Here is a 21746-nt window from a genome sequence, read left to right on the forward strand (position 1 = left end):
TAAAAATGGTCAAAGAGATAATAGTTACAAAAGAACCTTAAGGAAGTGGCTTAGATAAAATATTTATTAAACGGAAGATCAACTCTGAAGGGATATTTTTGATAGAAAAGAAACATCTGCTAATATTTAGAATATTAACACTTTAGTAACTGAAGGCTAATACATACTAGAACATCAGCTGTGTTTTTTTTTTAAAACATCTGATTGTTTTGGAGGCAAAGATTACACCTGAATGAATCAAGCATGCCCAAATCAGAGCATCTTTCAGGAATGGAGAAAGCTGTAATTTGAAGCTGATTGTACTGGACATCTCTTAAAATGATGTAGACCTTGGCAATGCACGTGTCCAGATGAAACCAGTGAAATGCACTTGATAATGATTGTATATTACCAAAATCACATAATACACTGCATCTCTCTAATTACAAATCTCTTGCTCCCTCTCCAAATAATATTAAACCCTGGTAATCTAATTTCTCTCTTGGTACAGTAAGGCTGGTTCCCAGTGATGGAGCAGTGGAGGAAGAGCACACCAGGCAACACCAAGCTCTTCAGCACGGCAAGTTGCTGTGTCTCCTGTTATTTAGCGATGTTTTCAGTTAAGCTCAAAACATAACCCTGGGTTTTTGGTTAGGAGCTCTTCTGCTGTGCTCTGGTCTCATCAGATTTGTACCAAATACTTCCTTGCTTGCTGAGGAGTACTTGGGTCACTATTTCACATGCTCATGCATTGGTTCCTGTGACCACCTCACCATGACTAAAGTATGGATAAAGCTCAGCCAAATGGCAGTGAGATTTTTCCTGTTACTAGGAACTGATGGACCTCACCTGAATTTCACCAGGGCTGTGCCCTACCTTTTTCTGCTGACTGGTTTCCCAGTGGTCGCTTCCCAGTTGTGGCAGTCTCCTCTTCAAAGTAACGTCCTTTTCTTTCTCAGTGGGCATTTTCTTTCTCAGTGGTCACAGGGAGATTTTAACATGGTGGTTTTCTTTCGCAAAACATGGCTGATATTTAAGTCTGCTGGACATCATGCCGTAATGGTTATTGCTGTAATTCATTAAACTGCCACCTGATCATTTTGCATCAGTGTTGGTCTGTCCAAAAAAGGGCCTCTTTAAATTGGGATATGAAATCATTCCCAAGGGACTGGCAAATCTTTGTACCATGAGGGAATCCTGTCCTGGGAATTAAAGGCAACTAAGATGCCCCCACACTTAAAATCCCACCCTCCCTGTCTCAAATCCAGCTGACCTCACCTGGGCATCTGAAGGTCCCCGGGGAGTGACTTTAGGCTTAGGATGGAAGGAGGGTTCAGGCTGTGACAGCCCCTGGCTCCAGAGGACCTCATAAACCTGTGCGGGGCGAATCCTGGCCCAAGGATTCGGGTTTAGCTGCTATAAATCAGTGTCGATCCACTGAAGGACTGGTCCATAATTTGCTTTTGTTCTTGTGCAAGAAAGGGAGGGTGAAGTCCACATGGGAAGTCAGAGTATAAAACTGCACGTTATCTCTTGCACCAAAATAAGCAGAGTATTATGCAAAAGATAAAAAATAAAAATCACTCTAGAACTTGAGTATGTTGTTAGGGAAACTTGCAGCGCCTCCAGCATAAAGAGAAGGGGTTTCTTGAGCTTTGGGGGCCTGCGGGAATGGATGAGTGTAATTCCTTCTTTTACGAAGCACCAGCAGTGCACACATCTGGGACTGAAACTGCAGGGTTAGATGAGACAGAGCCAGAACCCAGCCAGACACAGGCACGAGCAGCAGCCACGGGCTTCTCCAAAACCAGACCAGGGTTAACCATCAAGCAGGGCTTATTTGGGCAGTAAGAGAAGTGCCTGAAGAGGCAATGCAGCCATTCCTCCTTCAGCGTTTCTCCTCAACAGGTAGACTCAGTTCTCAGCTACATAAGCGACAGGACACAGGAAACTTTTTACAAGTACATTTTTATTTAAAATAAAAATTAATTATGGTGCCTTTTTAAAATAGGGTACTGCACAATCTGTATATGCAACACAGTTTTTGGTACGGAACATACTTATTGAGCAATATCCTTAAATACTAAATATATATTAATGGCTTGTTTGAGAAACATGACAACATTAATTCTGATATTTTTTTTCTCTTTAGTCATTTAACCACTGATACAGATTTCCTATAAACAATATTTGTTTTCATCTGTACATGTGGTACACAGTCAAGAAGGCAGATCTTAGAATATTTACATTCATGCATTGATTTAAACACACTATTTTGCAGTTTAAAATAATATACTTTTGTTTGTACAGGTGCAGGGAGTATTGTAAATACATATCTACCATAGGCCTGATTCTCCATCGCTTGGCAGCATCTATGGTCATGACCTGGCTGGAGCAGGAGGCCCACACTCTCTTCACATGCTGTGACCATATGGCATGCAAGACTGGACAATTAGGTCTCTGTATAGATATATATCAATATATTTATATCTTATACTTAGTAAAACACTCCTCTTTCCTTCCATGTCTGTTTTTGCAGCACCTATCCAAGGTAGAGATGCTTTCCCGGTCACACCGCTGTCGGGTCTGAGCCAGGAAGGGCGCAGTGCTGGGGCTCCAGCTCCACCTTCCCGGCGCTGCTGAGGACCGAGGAAACTCAACACTTTGCAGCTCGGGCCCTTAAAGTGCGTTCCCTGCTAGTGGTGATCCTTAAGAAGAAATTTGGAGCTGATTTCTCCCTCAGACTGACCAGGGCAGTTTTCTGGGCCTGTCTGGTGGTGGTCAGAGCAGAGCGGTTAATGTCTGCGTAGAAGTTGGCCACCTTTGCATCTGCCTGGGATCCGGCTATTTTGTGAAGGGAGCTGTGCAGGACTTTTCTATGCCTGTTATTTTAGTGGCTAAAAATAACCTTGAAATGCTTGTAAAGCTGTATTTTGGATCGCCAGTTCCCCTGATCCAGGGTCACTGCTTAGTGGAGCCCTTGTCCATCAAACCTATTCTTTTCCCTTTGTATTCAGTTGTAGTACAACAAGGAAGCACAGAAGCTCTTCCATAAAAGCTTGTCAAGTAGTCTGTGGAGTGTTGACCGCAACCTTAAACCAGACCAGAAAACTTCAGAAATCGTTCCCCAACCAACCACGCTGCCTCTCTGGCCTCGCCTTTCTGAAGGCTTCTGCTTCCAGCACACTTTTCCAAGAGCTTTTCTGAAGACCACCTTAAATTTTGGTACAGTGCAGTCAACTATACTGAGACAAGAAGGAATGTAATGGCAAAACTACCCCGTGGAGGATTTCCCATCTCTCCCCGCCGTGCCGCTGTGCGAGGGCCGAGGGCAAAGGCTCTGGCCAAGCAGAAGAGTATCTCTCTGCCTGTTTCCTGCTGCTGCTCTTCCGCGGCCAACGGATTAAAAAAAACACACTGGGGAACATTTATTTCTGAAATATTATGGCAACGATGTGCCCAAATACATTTATTTAATATCAGCCTGTTGGATGTACTGATAGTGTAAATCTGCCTACACAAATAGGATACATCTGTATCTCTGAAAATTCTGCCACAGAGCTGGGAAGGATTTTCACCTTGATTAAACAGAAGGGTAAACTGAGGCACAGAGAGGCAAAATTGCTTGCTAGTAAACAGCAGATCAGTGGCAGAGTTGAAAACAGATCCTAGTCCTCATATGCTGCTCCTCAAAATGCCCTGTCTTCCCACTCTCCGTCAAGTTTTTATGTTCTCCGGAGGAGACCTCGGGGTCTGGGGTGGGTTTGCCCGTGGTTGATGTCATGCACCAGGGGCTTCTCCAGTGAGGACATTTCACCATTGGCATCACTGACAATCAGACAGCCTTCGGTGACCATCTCTTCAGACTTTTTCTTGCAAAAACAGACACATATTGATGGACATAATGAGCTACAAATCCCTTGTGTGATTTTGGCCTTACAGAACATGCTTTTAAAGCTGTATTAGGAAATAAATAAAATCAGCAACCTTCAGGAGAAAGTGCTAATCCTGAGCCCGTATCATGCTAAACTCATCTGCATTCACACTTTATACTCTCAGCTAAACATGCAACCAGTCTCAAACTATGCCACGTTTAGGCAGAAACAACTGGAGTAAAAAAAGAAAGGCAAACATAGGTAACTACACCAAAATAAATGTTATAGCTCAAAAAATATTCTAGAAATATACTTGCGATATTTTTATTATAGTATTTAGGGGCTAAGTGCTTTAGGCAATCAACATTTGGGATACTAGACTCAAAGTGTAAATTCTGTCATTTTAATCCCACTTTGGATCTAAGAACATATCACTGTGTCTTGTGCAAGAACACAACATGAATATGGCAGGGAACGATCGCACTCCTGGGCAAAGGGTTACTTATTCCCTTCCGCGTTTATAATTGCATTCACCTCTCAAGAAAGTCTAGCCTTTGAAAAATAATTTTATGTAGCTAAACTTCTACATAGCGATGACAGGCTAAAAAGCTAACTGAATAACTTCATAAATTCCTCAACAGCAGTATATAGCAGCATTTCATTTTATCATTGAAAAGGTACTTATATTTACATACACTCTATTGTTCAACAGGTAATATAAAAGTAGAGATGGGCCTGAGCTGAAACTGCTGATTTGAGCATCCCGGAGCTTTTTCGGGGAAGGTCTGCAGAACATCGTCTTCCTCTATCGTCAACCCAAACTCTACATCCCAGCGATAGACCAACCGCAGACAGGAATGCGTTCAAAATCAAGGTCCGGTTTTTGCAGTTCAGGCACATCCTTATATAAAACTGAAAGCATCGGTGTGTTGCAGTACTGAGGGACGGGATGGTCGGGGCGCAGCCGCGTCCTGGAGCCAGACTGGGTCGGCGCCTGGGACACAGAGACCGAGTGGTATGGAAGCTTGACGTCCAGACAAGAAGCCAGGGTGGAAATTTGTCTTTCACTGCATCACTACTTTCAGCACAGAGGTAAATGGAGACATACACGTGGAGGTGTGACATGAAGGAACGTTTTCAGGAGGTGGGGAAAGACCAGCATCGCCTTTATCCTAAGGGTTACTTACTGAGTCTAACCTGAGATCCTACGTGAAATGAATTTGGGTGGATTTGGCTTTGCTTTAAGTAGTCTGCGATCCACGTCACGGGAAGTACAACACTAAGCTGTGAGGCTGAATTTGGCACGATTGGCAGTCTCTGCCCAGGAGAGGCAGAGACTGAGTTAACGTGGGCACAACCAGCTTACCAAACCCTCAAAAGTGGTCCTCCAAGCCAGACCTACAATGTCCTCGGTGGGTCAGTTCAGGAGACTCGACACTTTCAGGGAACAACACTAACCAGTGAATGAAGAGGACTTCAAAGGGCTGCTAGTCATTTCAACACAATCCCGCCCAAATGCTCATGCCAAGATGCAAAGGACATCTTTCCTCTAGGGTTTTCCTTAGGGAATCAGTGTGATGCAAACACAGAGAGACATGTAGAATTTCACAAAGGAAGAACTTTTTAAAGGTAAAAAATAAAGTGTGATGCAAAAAAGGAGGCTGATTATGAAGTAATAATGTTCAAAGCACCTCTTAATAATATCTCCCTCTCAAGAGCAATGCTATTTGCTAAAATCTTACATTTTGATTTCTTTTGCCTGAAAAGTCTTCAGCCATGGAAATTGCATAGTCACCAGACCGCAGATGAATTTTCTGGGATAAGTCACAAGTTCACAATGCAATTTTTGGTTGCTTGATGGCTTAACAGAAACCTTTTTCCCTTTTTAATAACAAAATAATAAGAATGGTAAGAATGAAATATAAGCATACAAAACTGCCCAGGCTGGAGAAGGATGTAGGTGACACCTCCTACTTATGACCCTCAGACCCACTTATAATCAGCTGCTGCCACTCTGGCAGATCACCTTCTCCTCAAAAGATCCTATTTAAGCAGCTTTTTTTGGACGCTCAATTCAAACTGAAAAGTTTTTTTGGGGGGGAGGCGGGGAGAGGAAGAAGAAGCGGGAGGCATTGCGACATGGCTTTCACGAGATGCAGCATGCAATGCTTATGCCTTTGTGAGGCCTCTTCTCCGGGCAGCCCAGGTGGGCGAGTTTATCCTCCCTGGGAGAAGCAGCAAGCCTGAAGAGCAGCCTGCTTTTCTCTTCTGAATCACTGATGCGTGCGCTATTTCTGAAATGAAGTCCTGGGCCACAGAGCTCCTTTCGTTGCCTTATTTCACCCACCTTGCATAATCCGCGTGTGTGCTTTGAAAGTTTACCACCTCCTGCGCCTCAGCGGGGTTCCAGGGATTATACGACCGCATTGTTATCAACTGTTTTGTTGTTTTGAGAGGAGGTCATTGCATATTCAGCCCGACTGGTTCCGTTCTCTTCTTTTCTCATTGGTTTCCTTGGGTGATCCCAGGTTCGGTGATGTATAGGCAGGGTGGGGGGAGAAGAAAGGACAAAGGTAAACATCATCTTTGTTAATACAGATTGAAAGCAAAGACATGTAAGGTGCATCATAACACTGAACTTTTCCTCTCTCTTTTCCCTTTTTGAACACGGGTCAAACCAGCAGTTAAAATTTTGTCAGTCCTTACGATCCACCTGGAAGATGAGGGGTCTGGTCCTAAGCCCTGTTGGTGGGCTGTTGGTCTCCCCGTGCTAGCCTGTGTATAGATACAGGTGTGCGTGTTGCCTGAGCCAGAGGCTGCTGGAAGGAGAGTCCTCCACCACCACCTTCACCCCTGGAACAGAGGCTTGAGCGCTGGGTCAGGCTCTGCCCTGGGGCAGTCCTGGGCCTTTCTCCTCAAAGTGCAACATCATTCAAACTGGGATGATGACCAGTCGTGCCCACTTGAGGACCCAACTCACTCACACAGACGTCATAAAAACACCGTGTTTGGTCACTAGGAGAGGACTCGTCTGACCAGTGTAGATTTGTACATCTGTGGTGACCACCCCAGCCTACCTTCACGCTCAATGGAGAGACAAAAGCACTTTTAAAAGACAGTTCAGAACAGCTTAAAGTGGATACCCAAAATAAGTCAGATGCTTTGTGTCCAAGGCATTCGTGTTTCTCTGCATTGTCTGTGAAGCAAGGCCAGCTTACTAACGCAGATGTTCATGTTATGTTCTAGGTGTCCGAGTTGGTGACTGAAACACTGTGACCTACCAGTCCCCCAGTACCAACCACTGAGGCACCTCCTTTTTGTTTTGTTTGGTCACCGTTTGGTAACACAGGCCAGGGCCACCAATGCTAATTGTAAGGCAACTCAGGAAACGCCCAGCAAGTGCAGAAATCTAACAAACATCTGCACATCACGGAGCAAAATCATCTTATTTGGGATTTTAAAACGACTCTGAAAAGGGAGACCTGAACATAAGTCCTGTAATGGACCACATTACATCATGGAAGTGTTTCCCCCACAACTTCTCTCCTCAAAAGTGGTGGAACCTTTCCTTTATTTAAAGCTAAATCTGTACACACAAAAGGAGGAAAAAGCTTTGTGCTTCCCAGGCGGATATTTCAGTCATTAGTGCCTTGAGTTTAAGGTGCTTCTAAGGGCAAAAAGAGGACCAGATAAACGAAAGTAATGCAACAATCGGTCTGTGCTATTGTTCTTGACGGTGTTTAACAAAACAAACAACAGTTAATAAAAAAATAGTTAATGACATTTATTTTCAGCAAAGTATTAGTGAAAGATTTGTGGAGAATGATTACAGGAAGATAAATGCATTTTGCTTGTAATCTCAAAGAAAATACTGCTGATGATTGTAATATGTTACACCGCTCTTTAGCTGGTAAGAGTTAAGTCTTGTTAATATGGGCTGCGATTCCAGCTGTTAGAGAATGGAAACGGAAGGGAAGGGGAGACTAAGAGCTTTGTTGAACCCTTTTTCAGCCATTAACATGCTGTGCCTGTTTGTATCTGACACAAGCTCCTGGGGCTCTGTCTTTCATGACATTGTAAAGCACCCATCCACCCCGCCACATCCCTGTCAGGAGGGACGGAGAATTGGATGGCAATACCTCTCTGATTTTTTTCCTGTGTGGGAAAAAACGATGTGGCTGTCTTCAAACTTCTCTGCTGCTTTCAAAAATTCCCTTCTTTTTTTTTCCTGTCCCCCCAAACCCTGTTCCAACCCTGACAATCAGCTCTATGAATGGTCCAAAAAATTAAGACATTTTGGCCACTTCTGATTGCTATCTGTTTCCTGTTTACCCCTTTTTCCTTTTTTCAGTATCCTATGTGTTTCTGCACCTCTCCAGTTCCATTTTCTTTCCCTGTCTAGCCTTCCTCTTCTTTCTTCATGTTTAAAATATGTCTTCCTCTCATTTTAATCTACATTCTTCTTTTTCCTTTCCTCCTCCTTTTTCCCCTTCCATTTCTCTTCCTGAGAGTAGCCGTTTGCTCTTTCCCCTCCCCAGGCTGCTCTCCCAGCACAGACATGGGAGGGTCGGAGACTCTCCTCGGGTGGTGAGACCTCTCTGGAGACACCGGGGGAGAGGCTGCTGGTGATATTACACCGCTGGCACTAGCACACATCGAAAGTGCCTTTTTTCAGAGCCTGCAAATAGCAGAATGGAGATTTTATCAGGGTTCTGCTTCCGCCTTATCAGCCGCTCATGGTTAGCGCTAGCAAAGCGGGGCAACTACTTTCTTGGCTCTCAATGAAATGGCTATTTGAGGCATTTATTAATTTATTTATTGGCAGACACAAAAGTTCGGGCTTGGAGACTGCTCGATTTGTTTCCACAAGCCCGTCAGACACGGATTTAGGGTTAAACTTGCCTCAGTTACACCATTTGAATCGCTGGCTTGGCAGACTTGCGTGCACTTGTCACAGTGATTAAGGCTGACCTATGTATTTAGACACACAAAGTCATTTTGGCCTGTTGCGATTTTTAAACTGCCCTTTTGCATTAGGGCAGCAGCTCTTTTTGTGGCACTAGCTCTGTGTGTCACTAGCTATTTATTTTTTTTTTAACCTCAAATTTCATTGACTGTTGAGATCCAAGCATGCAAGTTTTCCTCTTACACACCAAGGGAAACCCTTTTATCCTATTTTCTGCCTGATAAACCAGGTTATGTATGATCTTCCTACACGTAATACTCCAAGCCCCCTTTCATCGAAGTGCTGTGGCCCTGTATTTATGCATTTCCATTCCAGGGTTGCTCTTCATTGGTAAAAGGGATGTTTCAGATTAGTGAGGGAACGAGTAGGGAACTATTCGTACCTGACATACTCACTTGGTGGCAGGCGAAACGGGCTGTTTGCTAACAAGTGGTTTGCATTGCTTTACAGTATGATTTGCTACACATCGTGCTTTGATGTTTAGCAAAAAAATTGGTGCACTCCTCGCGCCAAACATCTGCGAGTGAAAGGTACATGCAACTCTGCACAGCTTAGTACACGCCTGAAAGGATGCTCCAGAATCCGTAATGACCTCTCCACCATGCATGCATTAGTTTGTATGAGTCCTAAAATCAAGAAAGCATCAAACAGCCATTTAACAGTGCATTTCACGCATCAAGCTTCAATTTCAGATGAGGTTCTAATCACTTTATAAATCTTATTTATCAAAGAAATTCACATTGTCTTGTCATATTGGCTTGTACCACTTCTCTGCAGAGTCCTCTGTAAAGGTCTACAAAAGGATGCACATTCAAACATAATTTGTAAATTGTCTTTAGAAAATTTCTTAGAGGAGGTGTAGTTTTTGGCCCTTGATCATGTCTGAGCACAAAACTCGATATGTTTGACAAAATAGCCTTAAGAAGAGAAGAGTGAAAGGGGACCTCATCAATGCTTACAGATATCTAAAGGCTGGGTGTCAAGAGGGTGGGATCAGACTCTTCTCAGTGGTGCCTGGTGACAGGAAAAGGGGCAACAGGCACAGACTGCAACATGGGAAATTCCACCTGAACATGAGGAAGAGCTTCTTCACTTTCAGGGTGCCAGAGCACTGGGACAGGCTGCCCAGAGAAGGTGTGGAGTCTCCATCTCTGGAGATACTCCAAACCCACCTGGGGCTCCTGTCCAACCTGCTCTAGGTGACCCTGCTTTGGCAGGGAGTTGGACTAGATCATCTCTGAAGGTCCCTTCCAACCCCTGCCAGTCTGCGATTCTGTGATTCTGTGAAAACCCTCCCTGACAGCTTTGGCTACTGGTATAAATTTGGCACAGCCCTACTGTCTGCAAGGCAGTTGTGCGGCAGAGCACTAGGGGAGCGTTTCACCTTGTGTCTCACTTGTACACAAGAAAATCTCTATATATGACTTTTCAGACAAAATCAAGCAAAAGCTGAGAAGGCTGTTAATTTAATCAGAACTTTATTATGCCTTGTTACTTATAGGCTGATTGAAGCTTTGAGGAGAATAGATCACCTAGAAATGGGAATAAAAGTCTTGTCCAGAAGAGTAAATTACAACAGAATTTAAAAGACACAATGCAATCCACATGTTCATACTCTTCAAGGTGCTTTGTGCTTGGAAGAGATGAGAGTTAAGAATAAAACCTGATTTCATAAGACAAGCCTGAGCTTTCCAAACCTGTTTCCTGCTGCCTACCTCCATAGCAATGTCTCTGTTGAGTGCCAGTGCACCATGGCCAGCATCCGGGAAGGTTGGGCCCCAGGGAAACCCAGCTAAGCTAGGAGAGGGTGACTTTGGGCTGGCAGCAGAGAAATGAAGGGATCTTAAATTCATCTCCTTCTGGGGTCCCCACACATGACTCAGCACTGCCAGGAGACACCTGCCTCCGCTCGGGATTTGCTGCCCTGGATTATCCTCCAAGGGAAACACCTATCCTGTTTCTTACAAAATGGGAACAGAGTGTCATTCTTCTTTTAAAATGCAGTTAGAGGAGGAAAGGCCGCTTTGCCCTCCCTGCTGTGTGTTGTTGGAGCCGATGCCCAACGCTCAGAAGACCACAGTGCAACTCCAACTCCTTCCTGAGCAGTGGTGGCTACCACCACCAAAGGGGAAAGATGTTCTACCGGCAAGCATCACCAGGGCTTGTCCGCCCCTCCTGTGTTGGCAGTGGCATGTGCCGGGTCGCGTGTGTGCCTGCCAGTCCCCAAGGCAAAGCAGCAGAAGGGAAGAGGCAAATCAGAGAGCTGGAGATGTATTGCTTATACGTGCAGCGACTTCAAAGCTCTTCTCCATACTGATGAATATTTCATTAGCTATCAACACATAAAAATTAATGATTTTCAATAAAATTGGGTCTCATACGACACACCCATTTGCTTCATAGGATTGGCCTATCCTGAGGTGCCCCCAGCGCACAGCTGAAATATCCCATCTACTGATACACCAGTAGAGACCCAACTGCAGCAGCATCTTCCTGGCTTACAAAAGTTGCCCAAGAAACAGGGTAAATACCTGGTAGGTATATTTTCACTCAGCTTCGTCCCCTGGGCTAGGATGCTTGCGGTATCTATGGCAGCTGTTTAGAGCTCTTGGCTAGACTTCGCTGCTGGAAGCCCAGACAAGATGATGGGTGGGCTACAGTCATGCTTCAAAAACATCCTTATTTAGCAGATACAGGAGAGGAAAGGAAGAATAAATTTTGCAGTGTTGTTCAATTATTGGACCATCTCTCCCAGTAACCTAAATGTTTGTAAGAACATAAAGAACGTGAATGGAGGCTGTTTACAACTCAGTGCTGTGGGCGTTCATCAGACAGCTGTTTGATTCATGCTGTCCATCAGCCATCAGAGGTGAATCAGTTCCTGTGATAGCAACTGGTGGGAGAAGCAAACTCGCTTTCTAAGACTGGTCTGTGAACAGGGCCCTTGCTGGAGGGCCTCAGTGCACTGACAACTGTTGCTTTCTGGGACATAGCCATCAAACTTGTGTGCAGCTGCCCACCATGAGCCTTGCCTAATGACTAACGTGGGCTGCCCAGCCTGGCGCTGTGGCCCAGACACATGGGGCTCATGTTAGAGAGGGACACGTCTCTGGACATAGTTTCCAGAGTCATGGAAAGAGAGTCACATTCTGACTTCTCCATTTGACTGTCTCAGAGCAACCATAAAAATTCAATATCTGGCTATTTATGAGTTGACAATGTGAAGCCAGAAATCAAAAAAGAAACCCTAATGATGAAAATTCTCCAAGACCTTAGTTTTTCTCTATTACATTAGTTAACAGGCATATGTGGACCATCTCTCTGTCCAGAAAACAAGGAGCATACTATTCAATGCTTGTAGGAAGAGGTTACTGGCTCAACTACCTCCCACGTACAAAGCAAATGTTTCACAGCAATAATGAAAACCAGCTCCGTTTGGAAAACTCTCAGCAACGCACTCACTACTGCTCACGGTTTGTCAAGGACTGGTGTTCAATACTCCCAGTCTCCCAAGGCTTTTACGTGTGTTCCCTGTATTTCCATCTCCAGTCTGGTAAGTTAGATAGTCCAGCATCTAAAAGACACAAACTGTCTTGCCCCGGTGTTTCTTACTTACCATCCCAATAAGTGACCTTTTTTACTTACTCTTCCAAACTAGAAAGTTTTATAGGTAACCTGGATGATATTACCTGCACTGTTTGGAAGGACCGCGTATATTGGGTTACTTTCCACTTTGGACATCTGATGGAGGTCTCCTTTTTCAAGCTGCATTGCCCCTTTGCTCCTTTTATCTTCTGTGAATCAGAAAAGGCCATTCTTTCCCTAGAGACCTTTGAGTACTTCAGTCTTAGCCAAACTAGTGGTCAGCTGATAAATAAGATTTTTCTGGAGAAAGTAAGCAAGCAATTTTTAACGTCTTCAGACCTTTCCTGTCTCTCATACGTGGAGAAGGGGAGAAGATATGTACAAGTGCATGTGCTAGGACCATTATGCAAAACGTGAAAGTCTCTTTCACAGCACTGCAAGTCATGTTGTATCAATAGGCTTTGATCTGGCCTCGAGATACCATCTCCTAAGGCGAGTTTCTTCTCTTCTGGCTGTTCGCATGAGCTCTTTTCAAGCCTGCAATTCATGGCTAATTTGGCTCTCCCTCACAGCCATTTTTAAATGACCAGTTTCTGGAGTATATTTAAGGCCCTGGAGGCTTGTGGGCGATTTCTGTTTTGGGGTGTTTCACGCTCCCCTGTGACAATCAAATCCCACTTGCTGTGCACAGATTGAAGATCTACCCTTTGCCGAGTGCTTCTCTCAGGGGGAAAAAATTAATAAATCCATACGGAGCCACTCTGCAGCCGTTCATCAGCACTTCGAGGTTCCCTGAGCTGGTGTGCTCGCGTGCAAAATGTGGTGGGCTGATCTGTTTCTGCAGAAGTGCATCTATCCCAGCCTGCTGAAGTCACTCTGGGTATACCTGAAGGGAGGACTCGGCCTGTTCAGATTGCAAGTAATTGAAATAGATTGCTGAGCCCCACATGTAATTTAAGAAGTGCAAGTTTAGCCTTCATTTATTTTCAGCAGTGCAAAGTCAGAGTAATTCCACAGGCTTCGGTGGACTTGAGGAGGATTTGTTCTGATGTTACCACGGAAGATCTGTCCCTAGGAGACTCAGGTGATGCAATCACTTTTCCTATTAGGTCTTCAATTAAGCTAACTTCAGAATTATGCTTCTACGCAAAACCAATCTTAAGGAAGAGAAGCAGCTCCACTATTAAGATACAGGACTATTAACCAACATAATTGATAAAAGTACTTGCAGTGACCCCTCACATTACAACCCATTCTTTGCATTCCCTATAATGATCTTTAAAAGGTTTTATTGACTGGAGGGATATTACAGCTGACGTTATCCATCGGGTGTTCTCAGTGCGGAATGCATCATCGGTATGTTTTGATGACAAAAAGAAAAGAAAATGAATGGGCCTAATGTAAAAAAATGAGCTCATGTTGCCAGCCTTCCAGCCTGGCAAGAAGCCACAAAATGAAAAAAGGAGAAGATATTAAACGTATGGAATGAAGGTACCTGCTTCAAACAAAACAAAACCATGTCTGGAGGATGGCCACGGCCATGGACGTGCCTGGCAGTGTGCTACGTGTTGGCAGAGTCCTTTGGGGACGAGCTGGGCACACTCCTGCTCCTCAAAGGCCTGTCCTGCCCCAGAGCCGTGTAAACAGCTAAGGAACGTGCACGGAGCTCGGCTCGTGGTGCACCACAGTCTGCCAGGCAATGCAGAAACAGCCTGGGATTGTCACTACATACATATGTCCTTACAAAAACACACCTTTATTGGAGGGGGAAATGGAAGTGGGAAAGGTGCAGGAGTCCCCTGCCACTGGCTGGCTGTTGGTGGCCTGTGCTCCAGGTCAGGGTGACCATCAGCACAGGAAAAACACGGGGCTGGAATAACAAGGGGCAGAGAGAGGAGATGAGCAAGGGCTGCTCTTCACTGCTCTCTCGCCATCTCTAAAGGACAGTATGTCTCTCAGCAGCCAAGCGACCGTAGATATCGCCATTTTAGGCACTGAACTTTTCCACCTCGAAAACAAAGTTGATCTTCTGTGCTACTTTGTGCCCAGATTTTTTGCTGAATGTAGATAACTGCCTTGCTATTTGATCCCTTGCAAACATAGGCACAAACCTGAATGATGGACTTGATCCATGCAGAGGAACAAAGCTACTGCTATTTCACAGAATCATTTAGATAGAATTTCACAAAATTATTTAAATAGTAATGGTTAATTTCTGTGCAGATGAACCAAAATTCTCTGCAGATTTTCCATTATAAAAACTTATTTAATAGAAGAGTGTCTGCAACACAAATAAATGCAAGGAGCTGAGGAAAAAAACCCCAAACCCTATAACTTGTAAAATGAACAGACCTTTGCAACTATCTATCTAGATCACTTTGCATTTGAGGAAATCTGTCGCTGACACCAGCTAGAGTAAGACCACTGATTTCTAAGCAGCTGCTTCTGAATTTCTCCACTCACAAAAAAGAGCCTGCAGAGGCAGACCCTTCTCGTTGCAGGATAAATGCAAACCCCAGTACCTAAAGGGGGCCTACAGGAAAGATGGGGACAGACTTTTCAGCTGGGCCTTTTGTGATAGGACAAGGGGTAATGGCTTTAAACTAAAAGAGGGAGGATTTAGACTAGATATAAGGAAGAATTTTTTTACACTGAGGGTGGTGAGACACTGGCCCAGGTTTCCCAGAGAGGTGGGAGATGCCCCATCCCTGGAAACATTCCAGGTCAGGTTGGACGGGGCTCTGAGCAACCTGATCTAGTTGAAGATGTCCCTGCTCATGGCAGGGGGGGTTGGACTAGGAGACCTTTAAAGGTCCCTTCCAACCCAAACTATTTTATGATTCTGTGATTTAGCCAACAACTCTGCAAGCTGGACAAACCAGGAGCATCGTTCTCCAGCCCAGCCATACTGGAGGGGGTGGCCATGTGCCAGCCGGCGGAGGGGACAGCGGAGTCGGAGCGAGGTAAGTGTGCGGCGGAGCAGGACCACCCCGGCAGATGCCATCTTCTCCCACCCCCTGCTCTGCCCACGCTGACCTACTGTGCGTCTCGCCTTCCCGGCACGGCTCTCCCGAGCGGGGAGCTGCGCGCTGCTTAGCAACCCTGGAGCACGATAAATATTTAGCAGTAAGTACTGGAGGGTGCAGAGAAGGAAGGACGGAGAAATCAGAGCGTGCAGCCACACGAGTGGTGGCAGCACGGCTGCGAGGGGCTCGAGGGTGGCTGCAAGAGACTGACGTGTGCCTGAGGAACGTCGCAGCTCTGCAAAGGGGGACCCTGTCTGCACCATTTCCCCCCCGGCAGCGTGGCTGCGTGGCAGCAAACAGCCCAGCAAGGCGGGGGGTGTGATGTGACCTCCCTTCAGAGCCCCGAAACTAGCTGGTGTGGACAAGCACCCCTGAGCCTTCCTTTACCAACAGCTGCTCCCAGCCAGGGCACGGAAACGCTGAGGTCTTGTTTGCACACCAGGTTGTGACTAATTAGACAAGGGTGTGAAACTAATGCACATAAATGACAGTGGGAAATCCACCTGCTGTGGTTGGATGCCTCGTTACCTCTGGCTGAGATTCCCTGCACAGGAAGACGTGTGTCCAAGCGCGGCTCCTGCCGTTCCCAGAGCTCTACCTTTCCCCAGGGTCTCGGCGCACGGAAGTCCGGCTTAGAGCCAGGCATCAAAACCAAAGCCAGCAGAAGCCACAAATTAGAGGATCCAAGGGTGGCACCAAGCCAAGGCTGCCGGCCAGAAGCGTGCCGAAAGGTCGGGTAGGAAGGAGGTACCTTCTGCACAGTCAAACCTGGGGCAAAATGGGGGTGATGCAGGAAACAAAGCTCTGCAGAAAACAAGGGAAGGCAGAGACTGGGGGAAAAATGGGGTATACACGCAGGGCTGAATAGTCCCGAGTGTCCTGATGGTCGTTGGATACACGTGATGGGTAGGGGACCAACTGGTGCTTGGCTGCTCCACGGTCAGGTCTAGAGCAGACTGAGTCCGGGCAGAGCCTGCCTGGGGCAGCGTGGGGCACACGTGGGAACGGCTGGGGCATTCCCATACTTTTCTGGCTTTCTCGTTCTAACTTCTGGGATTTTTAGAGCTCCTGCAAATCCACCCTGTCCGCTGAACCCACCGGGAGCTGCAGTTGTTCAGCCACTGGAGAAATCAGGTGTTACTGCTTTTACTCAGGCTGCACTGCAAATCCTTCGTGGAAAGGAAAAGGGGGCAATAACGGCACCCAGCAAGTTCCTATGGGATTCTCATTGCGCAGAGGGAATTTCTGGGTGATACAGAGCTGGAGTAATGGATCTACGCTCCCACCCCACTACCATGGGTACAATTTCCTTTGAATAAAAGAAAAAAAGATTGTCCCAGGCACCCCAGGGTGCTGTGCTGGGTTCTTGCAGGCTGTAACAAACACAGGCCTAAGCTCAGATGTCCCAGATAACAAAGCCAAAAACTTCCTTCAAATGTCCCTGCACACTGTGCTGGGTATATCTCAGCCACAGTTGTGGCTTTTCACTGGCAGGGCCAGCCACAAGTGCCCTCATGTCAGCTTGTAAAAATCTATGATTGGCTTAAAAATTATATGAATTTCTAAGAAAAATGTATTGCTTTGCCTTACAGCATTTTGAATATGTAAGAGTCTTGAGTTTAAAGTCAATTTTTAGACTAGCAGGTGAAGAGAACCTTGATCTCATATTTATTCAGATTTCTTCAGAAGTTACGGCTTCAGGAAAGAATGTAATAAAAAGCTCATGGTAAACCTGGCAACTCTCCTATACATTTCAAAACTTTGGTATCCACTTGTACCTTCTAAGCGTGCTGGGGTAAATCAGGAATAGTTCAGCCAATACAGTTAGACCAGCATGAGTGTTATATTCTGGCACCAGCCTGTGAATTCCACCCGTGGCCATTTACAGAGTTGCAGCGGGGCAGTAACTGTACAACACTTGAATCTATTGCACGACTTCTGCCCATTCCATGTGGTACCCTCGTCTGCAGTAGAAAACAGAAAAACAGCAAGTTTGTTTCTGGTCACAGTGAAAAGCTAATTGATCACAGGATAGGCCACAATGCTCTAGAGATTTCTGTTGGCATCTTTCTCAATACATCACAAATTAGGATTGAACAAGTGAAAAATGGTCCATAGGAGAGTATTCTGTGAAACACTGGATCGCTTGTTTTACGCTAAAGACTAAAGCCTCAAGCCTCCTGAAGGCTTCCAGTGTTCCCACTTATGAGAAACAGTGGGGCATTTTATCCATTTATGACAGCAAACTTTCTCCCTAGCAGAATGTGACTTTGGTCTAACTTAAAAGACACAGAGAAATCCTGCCCTGTAATAGTTATGGAAACATGTAGCGCTTATAAAAATCCCAGACTGACAGCCCTGAAGAGCAGATCCTCCTGCTTATCCGACCAACACGTACTGCACAGGCAACAGCAAAACAAACTTTCCTGCACAGCACTGCCCATGTGGTTTGGCTCAGCCATCTCTCTGCATGAAAGGCTATTTTATCCCCTTTACTCATCAGCGCTTGACTTGTCAAATGAACCTGCTAACAAGTAGCAGCAATGCTTTTGCTATTCTACTCCAAAAAATGAAGCCAACCCTTCTTCATCTTGATGCACCCAACAAACGTTGGGCAGCGCCAACTATTAGTCCCCCATCCAAAATCCCCAGTGATGCCACTGAATCAGCAGAATTAATACGGCAGAGCTCTGGCATCTTCACTGAGCTCGGATCAAGTTGTAAAGCTGTTCAGCAACTCGTCTCATACATGCTACCCTGGAAAGTGTTGCACAACCAAGACCCAGACTTCAATACTCTTTGGAAGAACAACTGCTTTTCCTTGTATAGCATTCAGTTTTCATCAAGCTGGGCTACATTTAGTTTAATAAATAGCACTAGCTTTGAAAGAATACAAGAAAACCAACAAGAACTCAGAGAGGTTGTGGACTCTCCATCTATGGAGACATTCAAAACCCAGTTGGACACAGACCTAGACAACCTGCTCTAGCTGACTTTGTCAGAGCAGAAGTTTAGACTAGATGATCTCAAGCTGTCCCTTCCAACCTCAACCATTCTGTCATTCTATGAACTCATTTTTTGATGGTTAAAAAATGGGATTTCCTGCAGAAAGATTAGTCGTTCAGAGTATTTAAATTGTCATTAGTAGATCATCTGCAACCTCATTCCAAGGATGGGAGTAAACTCACCACTGGCAGATGATTAGGCATAGAGGCTAAGCTACACACGGGGATGTTGGGATTCGGTTAGAGGTGACAGAAGACCTGGACAGCGGCTCTCAGTGGTAGATGCTGATCGTTCATCCAGTGCAAAAGACAATCAGGCTACAGTGTGACTGTCTTTTTTCCTTGCTTTTCCAAAATGTTGAAGTTTGTATTTTTTTCAGCTGCCCTTAGTGACATTCCCAGGTCTTCCTGATGAAGACCGTATTCCCTTTTGAGTGGCACTTCTTAGGCGCTGACCTCTTTTGCAGAGCTGAATTGGTTTGATGTCAACGAGTTGCATCAAAGACACTGATCTGCCCTCACAGACCTTCTTCTTCTTCCCTTTGAGTGTCTCTCACTCAAACAGTAATATTAACTCAGCTTTTCCACCGACTATCTTTATCTTCTGAGCAATTACTGTTTCCCAGACACCTGCTGAGAATTAAGGCACCACTTCAGTATGAACCCTTCTAATGTGTCAGAGAGAACAGAAGAGATTAACAATCTCAATTCACCTTGACCTGTCTGTCATCAGCCCTGCCGTGAATATCCACTTCAAAGTGATTAAGTAAGTTTAGGATGCTCTTCTGTCTTCTCTCCCCGCATTGAAAAGCATTGTTTTGTTGCAATTAATAATGACTTTGGACTAGATTGTGCTCAGCCTCGGTGCTTCTCATAGGAGATGGCCACATGGAGGACTACACAGTCCTTGCCCTTTGGGGGAGCGAGTGGTGCTGGGGGAGAGGTGCGGGGCCACGGCCTGCTGAGCAGGACATACACCCCTGCACTATGGGACACGTTCTTCCATACATAGCAGCTCTCTACAGACCCAAATCCCACTTTTTACCCTCTTTAAACAAGCCTCGGTCTTTTCCCCTCTCAAGCACCTGCCTCATTTTGTTAAACAAAACCAACTTCCAGAACCTTGCTCCCACTACTGACACCTTGCAGTATACAGGGCCCATAAATCATACGCTGAGTACCCTAGAAAATAACCTGAGCAATGAATTTTAAGGCAGTTTAAATATGACCTGTCATTTTATTTCAGTACAATGTTTTCTTCCATTTAATTATTATTTGAAGGTGAACTCAGCGCCTATTTAAGGAAGTGCATATGTAGGCATTTATAGCACATTTATCTCAAGCTACAGAACACACACAAAACTGTTGTGGCTCGACAAAGTTAGAGTAGTGAGTAAAAGGTATATCATGCAAAACTTTGCTATCACCAGCCTGCTTTCTCTGCTGACTTAGCAAGAGGGCTTTTTGGCAGCAAACCCTGTGGTAGGTTTGAGAGCAGAGGTATGCATCCTACCTAAAATCCTGCAGAGCCCAGGAGTCACATCCCAACAGGCTGCTCATTTCAGACTATATGGATGTTCTGGAGATACTAAGTACAGGGTTTTCACATGTTGGGGAACCATGTGGAACAACTCCTGCCAGGTTGCATAGCTGGCGCATCAGCTGGCACGGAGACCAGGATGCTCAGCTTTGCTTTCCTCTTTGAGGTTTGAGAGATGGCTCCAGTATCTTAATTTTATACAGGGTGCCAGGGATTTATTTTTCCCCTTTTATGTAAATATCTTACTCCTCTCACAAACACTGCCACACCAGAGAGCTGCAGAAACAGATTACATCCTGCAGGTCCCTCTCTCCCCCGTTTCAGTTGCTTATTTACCAAACAACTCCCGTTAATCCTCTTTGCTGCATTTACTCCTCACTTCCCTCCAGTCTTACTGTCTTACTATTATTCAGGTGCTTGGAGATGTTAAAAAAAACACACTTAAGCAGCAGCCACCTCCAGAGCTGATTAAAATGAATTGAGCTGCGATGATTGCTTTTGAATCCGCACCCGTTTACACCAGACGAAGATTTGTTAGAGCCGACGGCATTCATGGTGCACGTGTCCAAGTCCAGTCCACCAACCATGTAATACTGAAATGACCCAGCTTCCTCCAGCCTCTGCTAGTTTATGAATTGTCCTTGGACTTCTTGCTTTTATGACAGTCTTCCAGGGAAAGAGAAAGAACGGCAGGTTTTTACAAAGAAATGCTAGCGAAATACATGGAGGTATCGCGGGTGTTGAAGCAGGTGTTTGTCTGCTCTTGCTATGTGTTACAGGAATCACCGGTTGTGAGATCACTTTCCTTACCCATGAAATGAGCAGAAATTTCACGCTGCTTCCAATGGGTCCGAGCCCTGGCCAGCGAGGGATTACGTCTGTCCGAGAAATCTGCAAATGTCACAGGCTGTGACTGCTGCCGGCCCCAAGTGCCAATCCTTAAAATTTTTCTATTGTGCCATGGAAAAGTTTCTTAAGAGAAAATTCACTTTTTTTCTTAAAAGAGGAAATATCCCTCTGTCACCAAGACCGGACAAAATAGCTCTTCCCCCGCTGCCAAACGGAAGGTGCTATCGCCATGTGTGTGACCACGCTGCAGCACAACAGGGTATCACGTGCGGTGTCCTCTGGTGCTGGATCTGTGCAGTAGCACACATCTGTACTGGTGTGCCCAACACCGCAGACACCAGCAGCGCACAGAGGGTATTTAGAGGCTGCTTTAAGAGCCTTCAAAGAATTGCACCGCATGTATCTTCCCAAGAGTTTAACCTATCTGGCTGTGCTCTGAGTTTTAAAGACAATTGACACGTGCTGGTATTAGTTCCCTCGTGGACCAGAGAGGTCAAATCCACCCACTGGAATGGATCTCAATATTTCATAGAACCATCTCATACTGGCAGACCCTTCGTATTTCCAGGGGACATGCAGGGATGGAGATAAGCAACGTGCTGGCTTGGTTCTGGTAGTCATTTTATACAAAGATTCACAAATCCACTAGATTGTAGACTTAGTGCCTAAAATTGGTGATATGCTAAAGTTTTAGCGTTTACAAAGGAAAACAAACCACCCCAGGAGAAACGGTTTTTATAGTGATTGAATAAAAATACAGCCGAGTGACGATACATTGAGGATAGTCATTCCCCCTCTTCCTTCTACAGAAAAGCAGACATGAGGGAGTTTGATTGGGTCTGGCCCTTTGAAACCAGTAAATGAGATTTTAACTTAAGCACAAATAGGATTTTTCTTTTTCTTTCTACATCAAATTTGATT

General features: G+C 45.3%; 1 protein-coding gene across 2 annotated transcripts in view; it reads right to left on the reverse strand.

Moving 5' to 3' along the window:
* Positions 1-1930: 1930 nt before the first annotated feature.
* PRIMA1 (proline rich membrane anchor 1) overlaps positions 1931-21746 on the reverse strand; it is a 54833-nt gene continuing 35017 nt past the window's right edge. Inside the window, exons 4-5 of one of the 2 annotated variants that reach the window (XR_010070817.1) lie at positions 9216-9446; positions 6259-6367 (exon numbers count right to left, since the gene is read on the reverse strand). Coding sequence is in view for 1 of the 2 variants with exons in the window: in XM_063333083.1 (XP_063189153.1) it covers positions 6268-6367 (100 nt within the window). In the remaining variant the exon portion in view is untranslated. Of the gene's footprint in view, positions 6368-9215; positions 9447-21746 lie in introns of both variants that reach the window. The other variant, XM_063333083.1, reaches the window with a different exon arrangement.

The sequence above is a fragment of the Chroicocephalus ridibundus genome, chromosome 4 (assembly GCF_963924245.1).
Source record: "Chroicocephalus ridibundus chromosome 4, bChrRid1.1, whole genome shotgun sequence".
Taxonomy (NCBI): Eukaryota; Metazoa; Chordata; class Aves; order Charadriiformes; family Laridae; genus Chroicocephalus; species Chroicocephalus ridibundus.